The 21,199-nt window shown below is 59.2% G+C and overlaps 2 protein-coding genes across 2 annotated transcripts in view; one reads left to right on the top strand and one right to left on the bottom strand.

Moving 5' to 3' along the window:
- Positions 1-760: 760 nt before the first annotated feature.
- LOC102444464 (uncharacterized) lies at positions 761-18,304 on the top strand. The gene is made up of 6 exons (XM_075911406.1): positions 761-847; positions 3,216-3,407; positions 4,238-4,341; positions 5,219-8,056; positions 11,953-12,161; positions 13,215-18,304. The coding sequence occupies exons 2-6, from the start codon at positions 3,230-3,232 to the stop codon at positions 13,282-13,284; spliced, it is 3,399 nt and encodes a 1,132-aa protein (XP_075767521.1). The 5' UTR covers positions 761-847; positions 3,216-3,229; the 3' UTR covers positions 13,285-18,304.
- The window catches only part of VAT1 (vesicle amine transport 1), a 34,742-nt gene continuing 30,352 nt past the window's right edge, over positions 16,810-21,199 (bottom strand). The window contains exon 6 of the mRNA XM_075911407.1: positions 16,810-21,152. Coding sequence (XP_075767522.1) covers positions 21,051-21,152 — 102 coding nt within the window. The 3' untranslated portion in view covers positions 16,810-21,050. The remainder of the gene's footprint in view (positions 21,153-21,199) is intronic.

Here is a 21,199-nt window from a genome sequence, read left to right as displayed (position 1 = left end):
CTTAGGGTGGGCCACCCAGTGGGAGGTTGTGGGGGAGGCATTTGCACACAGCTGGCCAGACACACCAGCCTTCCTAGATGCATGGAGTTGAGCAAAGCCCTTCTCCTGGTCAGGGAAGGGGTGTGTGTGGGGGGGTGTATCTCTGGCTCCTCAGCCCGAGGGGGAGGGGAAGAGGCTGCAGGCTCAGCCTGTGGTGCTGCCCTCGCTGGGGCGGGGGGGAAAGTAGCCAGGCTTCATGGGGGCTTCAAGTGCTAGCCCAGGGGATTCTCGGCAGGGAAGGAGGGTGCTGTATTGCCAGCCTGAGCTCCCCCGCCCACAGTGCCAGGGTGCTGAAGCACTGGGGTGGGAGGGTTGCCTCCTTGGCACTGTGGGGGGATGGGGAGCCCCTAGGGTGGGACATCAGGGCGGGGGGGGCTGTTCCTGTGTGTGAAGGGGGGCAGGGGATGGAGGGGAGGGGAAGGGGCTTGGGCGGTGCTGGGGCTATAGTGGGGTGGCGGGGAGCGAGCTGGCTCTGGGGGGCTCGGGTTGGCGCTATAGGAGCCAGGGGGGAGGGTGTCGAGCCAGGCTATAAGGATGGGGGGGGGGGGGGAGTTGCGGCAGGGACAATGGAGAGCCCAGTGTGTGTGTGTGGGGGGGGGTCAATGGGCATTGGGGGGCAGGCCGGGGCTATAAGTGTTTGGGGGGAGGGGCTATAGGGCGAGAAGCCCTATGCTGGGGGGGAACTGGAGGCATGGGGGGGGGGCGGATCCCGGGGGGGGGGGGCGGTTCCTGGGCGGCTCCTCCGCGGACTTTCACTTTCGCTTCCCCGCCGCGGCGCCCGGGCCGGAGCTGGGAGCGGAGCCCGCAGGTACCGGGGGCGGGAGGGGCCCCCCCATGGGCAGCCCCCAGGGGCGCACACAGCCCCGGCAGTGCCCCCCCGTCCCACTCTGAACCCCCCGGGGGGGCCGCCAGCTCATGGCCCGCCTCTGCCCCCCCCCCGGCGGGGGATGCGCCCCCCCGGCTTGAAGCAGTAAATACCCCCCCCCCGAGGCAGGGCTTCCAGCGCCCCCCCCCGCGCCCCACGTGCGGCCCCAGCTGGGAGTCTGGGGGGGGGGGCGGAATCTGGCTCATCCCCCCCCCCTCGCTGCTTCCATCCCCGCCCTTGCGACCGGCCCCCCCCGGCGCTACGCCCTCGGCTCTGCCCCCTGCCAAGGGCCGGGCTGCAGCCTGATGCTTGGGGGAGCCCGAGCCACGGGCGCCCCTTCTTGCCGTCGGCTCTGGTGGCTGCGTGGAGCCGCTGGCCACTGCAGCCAGCGAGAGCTGAGCGGGCCACGCTGCTCCCAGACGCCGCCTGCCAAGCCAGTTGCCCCCTTTAGGGACCCTAACCCTTTAGGGGATCCCTGCAGCCTCGGGGTGCCCTCGGCCAGACGCCTTTTCCTCCAGCAGGGCTGCTCTATGCGCAGAGCCTCAGAGGCCCAAAGAGGCAGGTGTTAGCCAGGCAGCGCCCCCGCCACGCCTTGCCAGTGATGAAAAAAGTTGCCCTTTCGTGGTCGACTGAGGAACCGCCGGCTCGGCCCGGGGCGGGAGCAGGGGGTGATGTGGCTGCCTGCCCCACACCTCCCCCCCCCATGCCCGTTTCCCGCCAGCTGCTGCAGTGAGAAACCAGAGCAAGACACTAAAAGCAGCGGGCGTGGTAACGGCTGCGCCACCGCACGCCTCGTGGCAAACCACTGAGCAGGGCGCATTTGGGGCCTGGCCCTGCCTCGAGGGGCAGGGGCTCCCAGTCCTTCCCCCTATCTCCAGGCTGTTCCTGCACCAGATGGGGCACAGGGTGTTGGCCTAGAGGAGGTGTCGGGGGGGCTCTGTCAGCTCCTTCACACGTAATGAGAATTCAGAGGCACAGAAGGGTCCCGTTCCCCCTCCCCGGCTCCGAGGCCTCATAAATATTAATAGCCGGTTCAGCTGCCTTTGTGCATGTTAAGTGACAGCTCATGAATAATCCAAGAGTTCAGTCCCTTTGCTTGCGGGTGAGCAGAGATGTGTCCCCTCTCCACCCCCTGCTCCCTGGGCTGGGGCAACAAAGCCCGGAGCCCTTAGCAGAGTGGCAGAGACTGAGCATTGCCCCCGCGGCCTTTCCAAAGAGTGACCCTGAGGTGTATGCATGAGGGCAGGGCCCCGCGGCTGCATTATTCATGTGGCTGCAGGAAGCTGGCGCCTTGACGCCAGACGGGAGCTGGGGAACTAGTCAGCGCCCTTGGTGCCTGCCCGGGCTGGCCGTTCAGTAGCTCGGTGCCAGAAAGCCATGGATACCACTTCAGGAGGAGGAGGGGTTGGCTCTCCTGGTGGGAGCCTTGACACCAGAAAAAAAACCTTCCAGCTCCCTGGAGAAGAACTGCTGATGCACAAATCCAAGAGACCTCCCTTTCCCTTAGGGCAAATGGGGTTGTGGGTTAGGAAAGGGAGGTGGGGAGCAGTGTTCCCTCTTAATTGTTTCCACCCATGTGCGGAATACATTTTGTTCTGCGCACTAAAGCATGCACAGAGGTGCACCACCAGTAGAAACACCTGCTGCCAGCAGTGGGTGCTCTGCTCAACAGCTGGGTGGCATTTGAAACACTCAGCTTACAGGGAACACTGGTGGGGGGGGACATCTTGGTTCTGGCATGAGCGCTCCCCCATCTGGCCCGCTATTCCCAGGAAGTGCCTTGGGCAGAGGCTTTTGTCCTGCCCTTTTTGTAGCGAGGTGCCTGGCCACGTGCTGTTGTGCTCCAGCGGCAGGACTCCAGTGTTGTCTCCTGCGGGATGGTGGTTTCCTGATTCCCACTCATGGGCGTCGGAACTGAGCTGTGACCGTGATGCCGGAGGGGTTACTCCCAGCAGGAGAGGTTTTGGGTGCCATATGCGGTGAAGGGCCGGGATTTGCTGCAGGTTGGCTGTGGCTGCTCAGGTTTCCCCTTCAGTCTTGGGCTGAGGATCCAAACAGGCTGTGCAGATGCTCTGCGGTTCAGCCGCACAAGCCCTTGTGCAGCAATTCTGTGTACAGGTGCAGAAACGGAGCGACAGACGGGACTGGGACCTGCCCACCGGGAGGGGCGCGGCAGCAAATAGTTGCTTGGTAGATCACGTGCACCAGAACCGAACCCGGGTCTCCTGCCTACGAGCCCCGTGGAGGGGGGGCACCCTTGGCGGCCCGAGAGCTCTGCTGGTTGCCTCACATCCGCGCTTCCTCCGCACAGGGGGGTCCGGCAGCATGGCTGGGCGCACGGTGCGCGTGGGGGGGATCCCCACAGACATCCCGCCGGAGAGAGTCGCCGACAAGCTCACCATCCACTTCCTGCGCGCCCGCAACGGCGGCGGCGAGATCGCCGACATCCACATCGTGGCCGGCTCCCCGGCCTGCGCCCTTGTCACCTTCGAGGACGCGGAAGGTACTGCAGGGGGCGAGAGGGGCGGGCCCGCGCCGGGCAGCACCTGCTGGGCTGTTGGGGCCAGTGTTCCCTCTTCAGTTTTGATCCACGGGCAGGACTTTTGTTATGTGCAGCAATAGGGAGGGGATGTGTCACAGAACAAAAGTCATTCCGCACACGGACAGCGTGGGCCGGGGGTAGCGCCGAGGGGTTGGGCTGTGGGAGGGGGGCTCAGGGCTGGGGCAGAGGGTAGGGGTGTGGGGTGAGGGCTCTGGCTGTGGGGGCAGGGATGATGGTTCCCGGTGCAGGCTGCTCCGAGAAGAGAGGACTCCCCCCAGCCCTCTGTCTCCGCAGCAGCTTGGGGCCAGGTGAGAGGCGCCTCTCCACACTTGCCGCAGCTCCAGCGGGCACAGCCTGGGGAAGGGCTCCTGTCCCACAGCTGGGGCAGGTCCCGGCGAGGCTGGGTGGGGGCCAGAGAAGGGGCACCTGTCCCTAGGCCATGGCAGCTCTGGGGCAGCTCCAGGTTGGGCAGCATCGCCAGCAGAGACCCACCTCCCCAGACGCAGCACGGTGCTGTTGCTGCCAGGGAAGGGAGCGATTCCTCTCCACCGGCCCCGGCAGGGAGCTGCTGTGGCTGGCAGGCAGAGGTGGTGAGCCCCTGCGCAGGGCTCGGTAGACAGCGGAGCAGCCGCACAACTTAGAGGGGACTCAGGTCGTGTCCTGGGGGGTCGCACGGAGGGAAAGGTTACCCCGCTTTGGGCCTCCTCCAGCTGGCAAGCCCAGTGCCCCGGTGGTGCCGCACGGGCTGGACACGGCCTGCTGACCGGTGTCTATTGCTTTGCTCGGCGCAGTGGCTCAGAGGGTCCTGGCGACGGAGAACCACGTGTTGTTGGTCGGTGGAAAGGCGTACCCGCTGACGGTCACGGCGCATGAGGCCAAGCTGAGCCCGGACGAGGTATGCGCGGGGTCCCCCCGGCCAGGCACCTGACACAGGGAGGGAGACTCTGCGGAACCATCATAATTAGGGTGCAAGCAAACTCGGTTTCTTTGTAAGCAGATGAGGCTTTGACGGGGATTTTGCTGATAACGTGCCGGAGGCAGGGCCCAGTGTTACACTGCGTCCGTCTGCATTTGGACCTGTCCAAGCGGGCGGGACCAGCAGTGTGTGCGAGGGGGAAGGGTGGCCTCAAACCCAGCCCGACTGTTCGCACATGGCCAGGCCGGGGCTGGTGTTAAGTTCGTGAGCCAGGCGATTTCCTCGCCCCGCCCCAGGGAGTTTAGGTGACAGAGACCTGGAGGCGATTCTGCCCTTCCTCTGATTTCTCTGCTGCTCTGGGTGGGACCCTGCTGTCTGTGACATCACAGTCGTCTCCACAGCAACTATGTGTGATGTCAGAGGCCGGCCCAAGGCAGCTGCAGCCAGGGCGGAGATCCTGGTGGCCCGAAGAGATCTCTGGGGTTGGGCTCTTTGCAGAGCTCTCTGCTCGCAGGGGTGCTGCCGTCACCGTATGAAACTCGTCCTCGGCTCCACTCCCTGCTCCCGGCCGCCAGCCGCCAACCCCTTCCTGCCGCAGGTGTCTCCGTGGGCAGCGCAGCACGAGGCTAATGTAGGTTTGTTTGCCTGCCCTTGGGGCGAGCAAACAGAGTACAAGGAGAGGTGGGGGCGCTGGGTACTCGGCCTTGAGGTGACCCTGTGCCAAGGACAGAGGGGGTGTGCAGCTGCTGGTGTCCTGTTGCGGCTGTTGTTGCTGGGGCAGTGGGGTGGGGGCTGCTGTGGGGGGCACGTGGCTCTCAGTCGCCGCCCCCTGACCCTCTGGGCCCTGTCCCCGCAGGTCTTTGTGCATGTTTGCATGATCATTGACTACGGGAGGCTCGTGGACGGCAAAACCCTCCTGCGCAGCCTGCGCCGCCGCTACAGCAACGTGCAGTTCAGCTTTGACTCCAAGGAGATGCTGTGCACGGTCAAGGGGCTGTTCACCGAGCTGCAGGCCTTCAGCCAGGAGCTGCTGAGCAGCCAGCAAGCCAAAGAGGCCCCCCTGGAGGTAGCCGGCCACCTACCCTCGGCCGTGGAGGTGTCCACCTCCCAGCAAGGGCCCAGCTCCCCTTTGCCAGATCCCAAAGTGGAGAAGCAGCTGAGTACGGGCCGGGAGGCGTCTGAGCCCCCGTTGCACGGGGACCCTGTGGATGGGGAGGTGGTGGAGCAGCTGGAGGACTTCTCCTTGGTGATGGACGCCGACATCTACCTGTACATGCAGCGGTTCTGCAGCAGTGAGTCCCAGCGGGTGTTGCAGCAACACCAGGTGGACATGGTGGACGTCAGCAGCGACGGCATCGCGATTCTCTACCTGCAGGCCTCCCCGACGAACACGGGGAACGTGGGCGCCTTGGCGCAGGCCCGCCTGGCGCTGCTGCAGCTCTATCAGCAGCTGGAGGCCAGTCTGCGCAAGGAGAAGGTCCTCAAGGCGGAGCTGAGCGGCGAGGCGGAGGCATTGCAAGGGGAGCTGCAGAAGCTCTGGCCGCTGCTCCTTTGCCACGCCGACGAGAGGCATCTCTACCTCATCGGGAATCTGGTGGACGTCTCCCAGGCCAAACAGTACCTCCAAGTTGGCAGCAGCGGGAGCAGAGCCGCAGGCGCTCTCAGGACGTCCGACGCCTCCCAGGTCGCTTACACAGCCGCCCTTCCCGGAGGGGATGCCAAGCCCAAACCCACCATGGCGGCTCCACCACCGAGACTAAGCCACGGCACGTTGGAGTTTAAAGGGGAGCACAAGTTGGCTGCCAACTTCAGCTTGGCGCAGCACGCGGGGTCTCTCCCCAGCACCCGGCCCGCGCCGGCTCGCAGCGCCCCGCTCACGGGGCTGGCGCAGCTTTCTGGCAGCTGGTTAAGGGAAGCTGGCGCCCCGGGCCAGAGCGACCCAGCACCAGGGCAGCACCACCTGCTCGTCTCTGCGGCCGGCACCAGGCCAGCGGCGGAGGTTGAGCAGATGGCGCTGAAGGATTGGGAGCGACGGAAGGGGGGCTCCCTGCCCCTGAGGCCCAAGACGCTGTCTCTGTTTGCAGGAGGTAAAGAAAGCCCCGGCCCCGTGAGGCCTCAGCCCATGAGCGACGTGTCTGCTGCCTTCAAATCCCTGAGCCTGTTTGACACCACGGGGACCTGCTCCGCACTCGATTCCAAAGCGCCCGCCGCCCCGCTGAGACGCTCCAGCAGTTTCTCCATCCCGACGCCCAAGGCGAGCGACACGCCCCGAGACCCCAGCAGGGCAGCCAGCGGGGGCCGGGCGGCGAGCGAGGAGCTCAGCCTGGACCCCGTGCATTGGGCTTATCTGAAAGACGTTCACGGCGCCGTGATCGCCGGCCTGTGCAGGGAGGGCGGCGTCCTGCTCTCCGAGCGCAGGGGCAGCGACGGCGCCGTGCTGACGCTCACCGCCGAGGACCGGACCAAGCTCCTCCAGGCCAGGTGGAAGATGGAGGCTCTCTGCCGGAGGGTGTGTCCTGCTCTCATCTGCCAGAGCTTCAGCTACTCCGAACTCGATGTGGACGGGCCCAGCGACGAGGCCTTGACCGAGCTGTGCGGCCTCTTGCAAGGATGCTCCGAGCAGGTCCGTGTCAGCAAAGACCGGTACAAACTGCATCTCCTGTGCCCCAAGGACACCCTGCCGAGCGTCAACGAGGCCTTCCAGAGATTCTTGGCCCAGAGGCGAAGCATGTTGCGGCTTTCTTCCCCGTCTCCAGGGCCTGAGGGATCGCCGTACACGGCAAATCCCAGCCCTACGTGGCAGGTGAAACCCCAGGACCCAGCGCTGGTGACCGAACAGTACCAGAGCCGGGAGGGACTGCAGCAGCCGGAGGTTAGCGGCCCACCGGAGAGGGATCCCCTGCTGGACGGTGCTGACACAAGGAGTCTGAGTGGTCCCGGGTGGAACGCCATGAAAACTAGCAGCCATCACCAGGCGGTGGGGAGGGAGGACCTAAGTTACCACAGCCACTCGCAGGACGTGCAAGGAGGCAGCGGCCATCTTGATGCCGGCGTGGCAGGCAGGCAGAGCCTCAGTCTGAGGGAGCCTCAGGAGCTGCAGCAGGGGGAGAGGCCAGCTGGAGAGCCCGAGGCCGCCAGGGTAAAACGGGTCCTGCCTGACAGATTCCAGCTCGCAAGGGACAAGAGCCGAGGAGGCCCCGGTGAGGCTGGGGAAGGCCCGAGGTCCCCTGCTCCTGCGGCAGACGGTGCCCCGCGATCCTTGCCTGTCTGGCTGTCTACCTGTGCGACGGCGCCGCCAGCCAGGACCGCCACAGAGCAACCCCCCAAGCCGGGCCAGGTGGACCCCGAGAGCCAGGAAGGGCGCTTGCTCCCAGCAGGAGAGGGGGACAGGCAGGAGACGGGGGGTTCCGAGCGGGAGCCAAGAGACTCCAGCCCCGGGCGGGAAGGTGATGAGCACAAGCTTGGGAAGTGCGAAGCGTGCCGGAGCTCGCCCACGGCGACCTGCCGCGCCCCGTGCGGCCACTCCCTGTGCAGGACTTGCTTCGCCGCAGACGACACGCCCCCCGCCTGCTGCAGGAGAGCAAGGGCTATTAAAGGGACGTTCAAGGTCGTGACCTTGTCCCAGAGTCTCCCTGGCTACTTTCGAGACCCGACGCTCAAGATCACCTATGACATCCCTGACGGGGTGCAGGAGGTAGGTAGCCGGGCAGCACAGAGAGTCGGCCAGCCCTCTCCTTAAACCATCTAGCTGTCCCAGTCAGAGGCCAGAGCTCCATTGCACTGGGCGTGGGACGCACCCAGCAGAGTCCCTGCCCCAAAGAGCTCTCAAGAGGGGAGGCGGGGGAGCATAGCAGGCAGATTGGAAGCATAGTCGGGGATGAGCTGCAGTTGAAACACGCTCGTAAGAAACGGAATTATGACATATAGGTAAGAACATAAGAACGGCCACACTGGGTCAGCCCGAAGGCCCATCTAGCCCAGTGTCCTGTCTGCCCACAGTGGCCAATGCCAGATGCCCCAGAGGGAGTGAACACAACAGGGAACCATCAAGCGATCGATCCCTCTCCTGTCACCCATTCCCAGCCTCTGACACCATTCCTACCCATCTTGGCTAATAAGTAGTGATGGACCTAACCTCCAGGAATGTATCTTATTCTTTGTTTGAACCCTGTTAAAGTCCTGGCCTTCACAACATCCTCTGGCAAGGAGTTCCACAAGTTGACTGTGTGTTGCACGAAGAAAAACTTCTTTTTGTTTGTTTTAAACCACCTACCTATTCATTTCATTTGGCGACCCTTAGTTCTTATGTTATGGGAACAAGTACATATTTTTTCCTTATTCGCTTTCTCCACACCAGTCATGATTTGGTGGCTCTCTGTCATGTCCCTCCCTCATCTCCTCTTTTCGAAGCTGAAAAGTCCCAGTCTGTTTAATCTCTTTTCAGATGGCAGCCGTTCCAACCCCCTCACCATTTTTGTTGCCCTTTTCTGAACTTTTTCCAGTGCTAAGATGAACACGATTGGTTGAGGACGCATCAACGCTGCTTTTGTAAAGGGAAGTCCCGCCTCCACAATCTATTAGGATTTTCTGAAAGGACAACAAACGTGGACAAAAGGGATCCAGTGGATATAGTATACTTAGATGTCCAGAAAGCCTTTGACAAGGCCCCTCAGTAGAGGCTCTTAAGCGAAGTAAGTTGTCATGGGCTAAGAAGGAAGGTCTTCTCCAGGATCAGTAACCATTTAAAAGACAGGAAACTTAAGGGGAGGCATAAATAGTCAGTTTTCACAGTGAAAAGTATTAAAGTCCCCCCAGACTCTGTCCTGGGACCTGCACTGTTCAACATATTCACTGGAGAAGGGGATATGCAAGAAGGTGGCAAAATTTGCAGATGATACGAAACCATTCAAGAAAGTTAAATCCAAAGCTGGCTGCAGTTACAAAGGGATTGCACAGAACCGAGTGACCAGTTCACAAACCGGTAGATGAAATTCAGTGCAAGGCCATGCACATTGGAAAACATCATCCCAACGATACATACAAAAGGGGGGTCTACCACTTTTTGCTGTTACCACTAAGAAAGAGATCTTTGAGTCAGTGTAGGTACGTTTCTGAGAACATCTGCTTAGTGTGCAGCAGCGGTCAAAAAAGCTGAACCCCGCATGTAAAGACGCATTAGAAAAGGGGTCGCTAATGTGAGAAAACATAGCGTCATGCAACGATATAAATCCCCGGTACGCCCACACCTGAAGTTCTGGTCATCACATTTCAGAAGAAAGCGATTCAAGTGGAAAAGATTCAGAGACGCGCAATGAAAATGATCAGGGCCCTGGAACAGCTTCACGTGAGCAGAGATTAATAAGACTGGGGCTGTTTAGCTTGGAAAAGAGACGTCTAAGGGGGCACATGCGTGAGGACTATAAAATCATGAGTGGTGTGGAGAGTGCGAATAAAGAAGTAGGGATGTGAATGGTTAATCTGTAGCAGCCCTCCCCACCCTGCCTGCTGCTGGCAGTGATCTCCAGCCTGGCCGGAGCAGCGTCCGTCCACAACGGGTCCACCCCAGCACGCCGCGGCAGAGGCATTCCAGCCTGGCTGGAGCAAGTGCCCCCACCCACTCCCGTTTAATCAGTTAACTGCTTAAACATAATGTTTAACCGGTTAACTCATTAAATGGGATTTTACGTCACTATAAGGAAGTGGTACTTTTCCCCTTCTCATAACAAGAACCAGAGATTATCCAATAAACTTACTAGGCAATGGGCTTAAAGCAAATGTAAGTGCTGCTTTACACAGCACGTGGTTACCTGTGGAACTCCTTGCCAGGGGGTCTTATGAAACTCAGAACAATGACTGGCTTCAAAAAAGAGCTTAATAATGGCAATAGAGGATAAGCATATCCATGGCTATTGGCCAAGATGGTTAGGGACCCAACTCCAGGCTCTGGGTGTCCCTAAACCTCAGCCTCCTGGTAGCTGGGAGTGGGCGACGGGGTGGATTACTCAGTAATTGGCCTGTTCTGCTCCTTCCCTCTGGGGCATCTGGAATTGGGCACTGTCGGTCGACAGGAGACTGGGCTAGCTGGACCTTTGGTCTAGTCCAGTCTGTCCATTCTTACATTGTAGGTGCCGCAGCAGTGGAGTTTTGCAGGGAGAGTGGAATGAGGCAGAAACAGCTTCTGCCTGGGCCGAAGGGGGGCCTCTGGCTTTCTGCGGGTGCCAGGTCTGCAGCTTGTTCACAGGCAGCAACTTTTCCCCTCTCCCTCCCATTTATTTATTTATTTTAAGGCCAGGCCCAGCCCAACACTGATTGTTCCCGGACGGAGGTGGGACAGTGTTTTCCTACACGCCCCTTCCAACTCAGCAATAATCTGGTGTGGAAAAAGTGAATAAGGGAAAGTTATTTACTTAGTCCCACAATATAAGAGCTAGGGGTCACCAAATGAAATGACTAGGCAGCAGGTTTAAAACAAACAAAAGGACGTTTTTCTTCACTCAGCACACAGTCAACCTGTGGAACTCCTTGCCAGAGGATGCGGTGAAGACTAGGACTTTAACAGGGTTAAAAAAAGAGCTAGATGAATTCATGGAGGGTTAGGTCCCACCAGTGGCTATTAGCCAGGATGGGGAGGAATAGTGTCCCTAGCCGCTGTCTGGAAACGCATGTCGGGAGAGGGATCACGTGCGGATTACCTGTTGTGTTCCCTCCCTCTGGGTAAAGGGTGGGCAATAATTTTAGACAGGGGGCTCACTTCAGAAATTTTTGAAGTGGTCCCGGGCTGCCCCAAAAGGGGCAGGACTTGGGCAGAAGGGGCGGGGCCAGGACACAGCTGTGCTTCCCCACCCCACAGACCCTGACTGGCCTGGGGGCAAGGAGAGCGCACACAGTCTCTCGCACCCTGCGCCCACCTGGCAAGGGGCACACGGCTCGGAGAGTCAACCCTGGCGGTTCATGCTAAGCGTGGCGCGCCGCTGGCAGGGGAGACTTCGCACACGCCCCCCACCCCAGGTCCTGATTGGCCTGGGGGGCAGGGGAGCAGCAGGGCATCCGTGGGCTGGATAAACCCACTTGGTGGACCGGATCCGCCCCACGGAGGCCCTTTTGCCCACCCCTGCTCTGGGGCACCTGGCATTGGCCACGGTCAGCAGACAGGAGATTGGGCCAGATGGACCTTTGGGCTGACCCAGTCTGGCCGTTCTTATCTTCTCTCCCCCTCCCCCCACAATTCAAGCCGCAGTGGAGACGCGCATTTGTGCAGGAGGGTGTGAGGGCAGGAAACGTCACAACCAGGCCGCTAGCAGCCTCTTCATTGCCACCTTCCTGCTGACGAGCCTCTCCGTGGGCAGGGCCGGACGGGGAAGGGGTGCAGCGCTGCTGCTTTTCAAACCTCCCCTCAGCTGACCCTGCCTTCACGGCGGGGGGGGGGGGGCGTTACCATGGCAGGCATCGAAACCGGCTTTGCCTGCCCATGGGCAAACCTCAGGGCGGCCCCGTTCCACCAACACAAACTTCTGCCCGGGGCTGATTTTCACGGCAGCTTTCTCCCTTCTTCCCTCCCCTGCCCCTCTCCCCCTCCCCCTCCATTTCTAGGCTGGAGACCCCCGACCCGGGAGACCGTATAGGGGTGGCCGCTTCCAGGCCTTCCTGCCTGACAACAGGGAGGGGAAGAAGATCTCTCAGCTGCTGCAGAAAGCGTTTGAGCAGGGCCTGACCTTCCAGCTCCAGTCCTGTGACGGGGAGGAGAGGGTGGCATGGCACCTCATCCCCCACAAAACCTCTTTCGACAAGGGCAAGGCCAGGTACCTTTGGACAGGGGATCGGGGCCCAGGGGGCCTTTGGCTTGTTAGCTGTTGGCCTAGGAACAGGGCTTGGTTCTGGACTCCCGGCTGCTGTGCTGCATCCGGGCCTGGCACATCACCCAGTGCTCAGCCAGCCCGGGAGCGAACCCATCTCGGGGCCTGGCTGACAGCTGGCACCAGTGCTGCAACATAGCACCGTGCCCGGGAATTGCCCGAGCCCCCAGCTGCTTCTGGACCCTGAACCCTCTTATCTCAGCTGGCGGGGTTGCAGCAGCCGCTTTGTCAGGTCTATAAAATCATGACTGATGCGGAGAATGTGAACAAGGAAAAGCTCTTTACTTGTTCCCCCTAACATCAGAACTAAGGGTCACCACGTGAAATGAAGAGGTAACACGTTTAAAACAAACAAAAGGAAGTTTTTCTTCACGCAGCGCACAGTCTACTTGTGGAACTCCTTGCCAAAGGATGTTGTGAAGGCCAGGACTTTAATAGGGTTAAAATAAGAACTAGATAAATTCATGTGTCCATCAATGTTTATTAGCCAGGATGGGTAAGGATGGTATCCCTAGTCTCTGTTTATCACTGGCAGGGAACGGGTGACAGGAGAGGGCTCACTTGAGGATTCCCTGTTCTGTTTATTCCCTCTGGGGCATCTGGCACTGGCCGCTGTTGGAACACAAGACTCCGGGCTAGACCCTTTGGTCTGACCCACCGTGGCCGTTCTTACACGAATGAGCAAGCATCCAACCTCCATTTTAAAATGTTTCATGCTACTCTCTCCCCGCTGCATGTTTGCCACCTCCCTGGGAGGCAGGACACGGCGAGGCCCTTAGTGAAGGCCGCCGCTGGGGAGGGAGGGACGCGCGAGCTCTGAAAAGTTCCCAGTGTGATTGAGGTCTCTGGCTCCCCCCCAACCTGGGAAATGAGGTGCGTGCTATGGGGGGAGGGGCAGGAATAGGAACCTTCCTGTGGCTCTTGGGAAGGGGAGAATTTGGAACACGGGGTGAGCGTTCCCGGGATCACTCCCTCACACCTCTTCCTCTCTGCCGGCAGGAAGGGCTATCCGGACGCCCAGTACCTCCACCAGGTCGGCGCCGTGCTGAGAAACTTGGGCATCGAGTGAAATTCAGGGCTGAGCCGCCCAAAGCCACCCCCTCGCTGCCGTCCTCCAAGCCCGGCCCAGCCGGCACAAGCCACGTTCAGGGCTGAGCTGCTCCGGACTCGCCTCCACCCGGGCCCTTTGCTTGCCAGGAATTCCTGTGCCAAATGTGAACACACGGAGCCTCGAGCTGTCCGATGGCAGCGTCTCACCACCCCCCACCCTCACCCTTGCTGAGCAGAAGTCAAACCTGCTGTCAGGGTGGCTGATTGACTTCACTGAGTCCCTGAGCAAGGTGGGTGTGTGGGGAAGGGGGCTCTGAAAAGGGCTGGGTTTTGGGCAGAAGAGGCAAGGCTGGGGCAACTTTTCACCCTTCAGCATTGTCCAGGGCGCTGATGGCTGCTACTGCTGCTGCAGCGGCAGCTGGGAGCCATGGTAGCTGCCCCTTTTCTTTCTGTCAACTACCTACTACCAGCTCCAGCTCCCACTTGGTCTTGCTTGTTAACCACCCACCAGCAACTTCTAGCACAGCTTGTTTCTGCGTCAGTGAACTGCGAGCCTAACTGGTGTTAAACTCCTACTGCTCTCCGACGGAGGCCTGTGCCTGGTGGCAGAAAGGGTCCAGGCTGGGACAACCCCGTTGTGCTCTTGGGGGCGGCCGCTCCTGGGAGTTTCTGGAATAGCACTTTCCTCTTCGGCGAACGGAGCCAAAACAGACAAGAGGGTCCCACGTACTAGCAGCCGGGGCAGTGCCGAATCACACTTCATTTCGGTTACCTTGGGCTTTTCATTCCTTGGAGAGACAAGCTGGAGCTCCCGGCCCCAGCACAGATCCAGGGAGAGCCAGGGGCCCAAGTTGGCAGGGCTGGAGGGAGCACGGCGTTGCACTGTTACTTTGCATTCCATGTCGTCGTCGGACAGAGGAGTCCAAATAAATGTCCCCTCCCTCCCCGCTCATTCAGTAGCTTGTCCGTGGCTCCGGCTGGGAGCCTGCAAGCCCCCCCCTCCAGCTTTGATGTGGCGTGTTCTGAGAACGGCTGGTGCATTTAGGGCTCCAAAGAAACACTTGGCGCTGATCGCAGAGGGGGGCAGGACGGACCTGAGCCCTCCCAAAGCAGCCATGACCCTGCTGGTTACATTTCCCAGCTGGGGTCCAGGCGGCTGCTCAAAAGCTCTGTGCTAAATCTGCTTCCTGTTGTTCGAGGGAGAGGCGGCATCCGCAGCCAGATCTTTGGGGGGGGGGGGGGAGGGGGTCTCCGTTTACCCGCAGCACAAGCTCCCCTCTGAAGTGGCCCGTGGGCCAGGAGGGGACTTGAGGCTCCATTCAGTTCTCGAGCCTGCCGGGAAAGGGGCAAGCGGGCCTGGGCCCCCGCGCACTGTGGCCAACCCCATCGTCTGGCAACCTCTGCTCCCTGCTGGAGAGCGCTTGGCCCATCAGCGACAAGCAGCCGCATTCTCACGGCGCTGGGAGCCAGCGGGACCGAGGATCTAAGACAGGGTGGGCAAAAGGGCCTCCGTAGGCTGGATCCAGCCAGTTAGGGCGGGGGCCGAACAGAGGCTTTGGCCTGAGGGTGGGGGAGCTGTGTGAAGCTTCCTTCACCCTGCCCCGGCCCTGCAAGGAGCCTGCGGCACTTCAAAGCGCCACGTGCTCCTTGCAGGCTTCCCGCGCTCCCCTGCCCCCAGGCCCTGAGTGGCCTGGGGGTAGGGAGCATGCCAAGCCTCTTCAAGGGCATGGGTGCCTAGTGGGAAGGGAGGGGGCAAAAGGGCTCCCCCACCCCCAGACCAATTATGGTCTGGGGGTGGGATAGCCACACCCCTTCCTGTTTAGGCCCCACCCTTTCCAGGATGGCCCCGGGCTACTTTATAAACCTTTTTGAAGTGGCCCCGGGGAAAAATGATTGCCCACCCCAATCTAAGAGCATGAGTCGGGGTGACAAGCAGCCTTAGGAATAGTTAGCCAGGCACTAAGACCCTCGTCACCCGGCTCTGGCTCCTCTTTCAGACCCAGTGCACTGAGGGCAGGGGAGGTGCATGCAGTGGGGAACCTAAGGCCCTGTCCTTGCCTGGATCTGGCCCCGAGGCTCCCCCCCGAGTATGGGAGAGCCGGCGCTGGCATGCCAGCCACACGCCCCTCCCCGACAGGGCTGGAGCACCTGCCCTGCTTCCGCACTGCGTGGGGAGGAGCCTCGCCCCTCGTGGGCCGGAGTCAGGCGAGCCAGAACCAGATCCGACCCACGGCCTCTGCCTGACGTGGGGAGGAAGCGACCCCACCTGCTGCCCCTCCCCCCTGGTTGTGGCAGTGAAGTACTGCCTGGAGGCTTTTCGCCCCACAAAATCCACAAGCCTGGGCCCCACCAGGCTCTGGTGTGTGAGGGCCACGTCAGGGAGGTGTTTTGCAGCCCAACTGATCTTCCTGTGGATCCGTGGTCCCTGACCTGCTTCGTACCCCGCCCCGTAGAAGGTGGGAGGAGAGGGGTGGGCTTTAAATTTTGGGAGGACAGACTCAAGCCTGCTGCCTAGGGCCTGCTTTGCATTCATACCAGCTGTGCAGCGTTACATGCTCTCTCCACCAGTCTGTGCTCCCCCGATACGTTTCTATTAACAAGGGGTGACGCTTGTACCCATCGAGGTTCTGGCGCACGGCTCCCTGCTGGACCCGCCGAGGGCTCGCCCTGGTCACGTTGCATGGCGATTCCTTTCACCTTTGCCAGTGGCATTGCTGCTACACCCCCCCACCGCAGCCCCGAGTCAGTGACTACAGGTTGAGTTACTCTGGCCCGGCAAGGATGTTGCTGGAAAAGAGAGTCCCTGGGCCAGAGCGTCCCGATTTGAGGCAGTGGAGTCCCTCCCGGTGGCCCTGGAGCAGCCTCCCGTCTGGTCACGGAGCCCCAGGCGTCCTGGAATAGCTGAGCCCCAGCAGCCCAAGGGCTGCGGAGCTCCAGCACCCCTGGGGCTGACCCCAGAGCCGGGAACCCAGTGGCAGGGCCGGTTCTAACCAATTGGAAGCCCCAGGCCAAAAAGAAAGAAAAAAAAAGTCAGGGAGTAACCAGGGAAACCTGGGAAGAGGATTATGGAGGTCGGCAGCCCCAGGGGCAACTGCCCGACTCACCCGCCCCTAAGACCAGCTCTGCCCAGTGGCCTGGGAAAAGGATGTCTGGCCATCTGCTGACAGACCCTAGGAGAGCCCAGAGTCTGTCAGCAAAGCGGCTGACCTCCCCTGGTCCACCAACTCCCTCTGAGACGGTTTCAGGTCCCACATGCGCTGGACTAAGGAGGTCGCAGCTGTATTTAAAACACATAAGGTAGATCTTGGCTCCCCTCCCAGTGTGACTGATCTGGATTACTAACAAACCAGGGAGCATTTATATTGCCCAACTCCTCTGGTCACATGACCGAGCATGAAATGGATGGGACAAGGTCCCACCCAGGTGCGACAGCGCACCCCAGATGCATTGCTAGGCCACAGACAAACCCACACAACTTTTGCTTTATGCCACCCAACATCCTTAACCCCCACGGCATCACAAGCAGCTACACGTGCCCACGAGGTTTTTGTTATGCTTTTAATTAACATGTGGAACACATAAGGCATACGGTAACGTTAGGCAGAAGAGCATTACACTGTGTAGTCATGTAAACAGCATTGGCACAATTCGCTTTCGGTTCAACTTGGTTACACGCACAAAGCGGAATAGAGAGGTGGTTTTTTAAAAAACAAAACAAAAACAAAACCCAACCACGCTGCGCTGTAAGACAACAGCCACTCGCATCACATCTCTGCAAATCAGCTGGGCGGCACAGATGCTGCCATGGGTCGCAAGAGGCTCACAGAGTAACGCATTCGCACACGCGAGGTGCCCACCCCCCTTTGCCATCACCAGTGCCTTGGGCATCACTGACTTTGTTTGGCTACAGGCGTGGGACTCCACCTCTGATAGCAGCTGCCGATGGGTCTGATTCCTGCATTGGTCGAAGTCTGATGCCCACAACACTTTTTGCCCATCACTGGTCACTCAACTCTACTTCACACAGATGGTTTGTAACTAAACATGCAGCTAAACTCCTTTCCCCGGTGTCTGTAGGACCTTTCCCCAGCGCTTAGGAACGGTGGTTTTGGTGTAGGGCTTACGCTTGTGCACGCCAAGGGACTCCCTTGCCCTCCCATCTCCCGGGTGCAAGAAACATTTGTGTAACGTTAATAAACGTCCTAGTAGAACTAAACAAGCAAAGTACGTAAAGTCGGTTTAAGGCCCCCTTCTCAGATGGGCAGTTTTGGTAACAGATACAGACTGATGCTCAGAGAACGGAGACAGGTCCCCCTGATGTCGCAACCTACACGCCCAAGGCAGAAGGCATCGCAACATGCCGCAGGAAAAAGGGCAGGGAAGCTACCTAGCACGTGTAGCGTCCTGACATCAACTTTTGCCCTTTAGCCAGTTTACCCCCCATGGTACAAGACTTGAGTCAAAGTGATCCATCCCTCAAAGGCACACACAGCCGTGTGTCAGCTCTTGTGGAACGCTACCCAATGGAAGAGGCAACGTGGCGTTCAGTGGTCCCTGGAATGACACAGGTTGTGCCTAGAGCACATTGGACATCTTCCGGCGTGGAATGCCATTGTGCTTTGGTCCTTGCTAGCACAACCTGCTGTTTAACAGGTTGCTTGAAACACTGGTCATGAAGTTGTACTAAAAACGGACACGTCAGTAAGTTTAATCCTACCTGCCCTATAAAACGCCAGGGGAAAGAAAGGCTACTATAAAATCTAGGGCAGAGCATTAGCCCGTGAGGCCAGAAAGCACAGGGTTACGCAATTTTCATCTTCTGTAGAAAACATCATAGCTACTGGGGTGCTAATCTCACAAAGACCTAATCGCTCAGAAGGATTCACAAGTGAAAAGGGCATCAGGAGTTTATAGGTAGAAACGTCACTAGCAAACACGGGGGGGCGGGGAGAAATCCAGAGTGTCCCCGCAAGGGTGACAAGTGTCCTCCGCACCTGGAAAGGCCACTTCCAACAAAGCTTTGCAAGAGGGACAGGCCCTAGAGAGATGACAGACTTGGGGAGGCTGGCGTCACCTTTGGCCACATCCAAGTTCAGCCAACTCGGGCGAGGCCTCAGACTCTGGAGGAACGGCTTCCAGGGATCTGCCTGGAAAAGTCCATACCACACCCACGTACGAGGAGTATCTCGCGGCGTGGGGGAAGTAGGGCTAGGTCGCTTGTTTAGCACAAGCCATATCTATTATGCAGCACATGAGATATTTGGCAGTATTTTAAGAGGCCGGTTTGGCAACGGTTTCAGTGACTCGCTAGCCTGACAAGCGGTCTAGAAAAGGCACTGAGATACTGTTTTCTATGGTGTGTTGCAATGCAGCATACATCGGAGTTGCCCTAGAAGATACAAGAGATTCCCATTTGCTTCCTTCACACGGTATCAAAAGGGGGACTAGACTGGTGCCTAGGATAAGGCTGTCCGGAGTAAGGCACCAGGTGCTCTCAGTGGGCCGAGGAGAGCCGAGGAAAGGAGGGCTTCTGGGGAAAAGTACAATCGTTTCCCCCTTTCCAAGACCCTAAGGAAAGCTTTGCGGTGCAGTTTAGCCAGACTCCACCTGTCTCCAGGTGAAGCCAAGATTCAGATGGGAGCCGGCTTTTCGTGTTACAGCAAAACAAGCGTCTGAGCTGCTTTCACAAACCTGGGCTGAAATAACAGAAAGCGAATTCACTGGGCAGGAGCGGTTCGGGGTGGGGGCAGGGCCCAGCCAGGATGGGTGTTGAGAAGAGGGTTAGGAAGGAATTGTGCTTGTCAGCTCAGCATTCGCATCCCTGGAGTCAACCCCTGCGTGGGGAGGGGAAGGGAAGGAAGGAAGGCACGAGAAAGCCTGAATCCAATCGCAGTTCCCCGGGCGCAGCTGCTCGGGATCCCGGCCCTACAGGGCTGCACTGAGGGGCTAATGCAGCTTCCCCACTGTGGCGCGGCGGCAAAGAAGCTGCCCACACCGAGAGAAGAGCCTCTCCCACATACTCCATCCCCCAAGAGGCGGTGGCCATGGCGCTGGGAGAAGGCACCCACATAGCGCGGTCTACAGCAGGGGACAGCGGCACGGCTGAGCCACGTCGTTACACCAGCCTCAGTGGCGAAACACCCACCTCCTGGAGATGCCACCTTCTCTTTTTCCTTGCACAATGAAATCCTTGTGCTTTCATGTCAGTGGAGGGGCAAGACCCGAGCTGGGGGGATGTTCACAGCTCAGGAGATCCATGTTGGCTCGGAGGGCAGCATGTTGCTTCTGCTGTGGCACTTGACAGAAAAGGCTTAGCGGGGGAGAAAGAGAGGCTCGGTCCCTACAGATCCCAAGCACTAGGAATGGCCGAGCCCCTGCACCACCCACCAGGACACGACCTGAACTAAAGCCCCAGGGGCTTTCCCACACACCCAGCTTTCATCCTGAGGAAAGGAGTTCTCCAGGTCCACGCAGGAAGGATGCTAAAAAGACTGGCAGATGCGCTGCAAAGCCCCCTTTGGCACAGGAACAGGGCAGAGCCTGGGGATGGCCGGAGACTAGTGGACAATCTGAAAAGCCAATTAAAACTGGAGTGGAAAGTGCAAAACAAAAGCCGGGAGCTAACCAGGTGAGATCCACCCACCAGCAGGGTTTGACGGATCTGAGCCCAGACGTTTGATTTCTACAACGCGCGCCTCACTCCGAGTCACACGCTGGCTTCTCCAAAGGGCGGACGCCAGCCCAGACCTTCCTGAGCCTGGCAGTAGCCCCTTTCCCAGCGCACGCAAGCACAGAAGCCACGGCCGACCGCGAGGCTGGCATGGTCCCAGCCTCGCAGACCCGGTTCCACATGGGCAGCCCTTGGTAACAAACACGGGGTGGGGTGGGGGCGGGGGAGTTTAGCCGGATGGACATTCAGAGCCCAACGTTAACAAAGCACACAGAGCCAACACAAATGGGTCACTCGTTTGGGAGACACAGCCGAGTCCTGTCGGTCGCCAAACCCATCCCTGACCACCGAATTGGTTTAGACTTTCCTGACCGGTTTGGGAGCAGAAAATGGACGAGAGCAAACTGTTGAATTGAAATTTCTCTTTAGTATTCATAGGGCACCAGCCTAACTCCTTAGGTTGCACAGAGAAGGAACAAGCAAATGAAAAAGACGCATCGAAGATGACAGGGGGAGAGGAAGAGGAGGGAGAGGAAGAAGGAAAGTGTCACGACAGAGCAGCGAAGTCAGAGAAATAACCGGCACTAGAACAATGCAGGGATCGATGCTATTTTCCTACAGCAATTTCATTGACAAGCATCTCTGGCTTGGCACATCCGTCTCGTGAACGTGCAGCTTCAGACTGCCACAAGGCCTCCGTTTCTATGGAGACAGTCAATGGTTGCTATAACAATCTGCGTTTACGCTTTGCAGCAACGCACTACACAGCCATTAATCACTGCCAGCTCGGAGGCCAGAGAGGCATTGCCAGAGAGAACTCGGGTAGGAATTTGGCAATGGAAACATAACAACCGGAAGTGGCAGGTGAGAAAAGCAGGGCTAGAGTAGGAGGCTTGGGGCTTAGGGTTATGCAGTCACACCTGGAGAGAGGCTGGTCGTGGCGGGTGCACGTGATTCACAACCCCCCGTGCTCACACGCCTACAACTGGCTTGTAAAAAAAAAAATTGTATCGTTCCCTTAATGGGGAAGAGGGCAGCGATCCGCCCATTCCCAGCTCCCAAAAGGGTTAGGCGTTAAACCACAAATTCACCACCTGCAGACACGTCTCCTCGCTTTAGTTTTCCTCTTTTTTGGGCTCTTCCTTCGGCAGCTCAGGAACTAAGATGACTTTCCCAACGTTCTTCTTTTCTTGCATCTGCCTCATGGCATCGGCCACCTAGAGAGAGAGAGAAAGAAAAGGAAAAAGACAGACAGATATGAGAA

This window comes from Pelodiscus sinensis, chromosome 29 (genome assembly GCF_049634645.1).
Source record: "Pelodiscus sinensis isolate JC-2024 chromosome 29, ASM4963464v1, whole genome shotgun sequence".
Taxonomy (NCBI): Eukaryota; Metazoa; Chordata; order Testudines; family Trionychidae; genus Pelodiscus; species Pelodiscus sinensis.
Note: the sequence above shows the minus strand (reverse complement) of the source record. Positions and strands in the feature narration are given on the sequence as shown.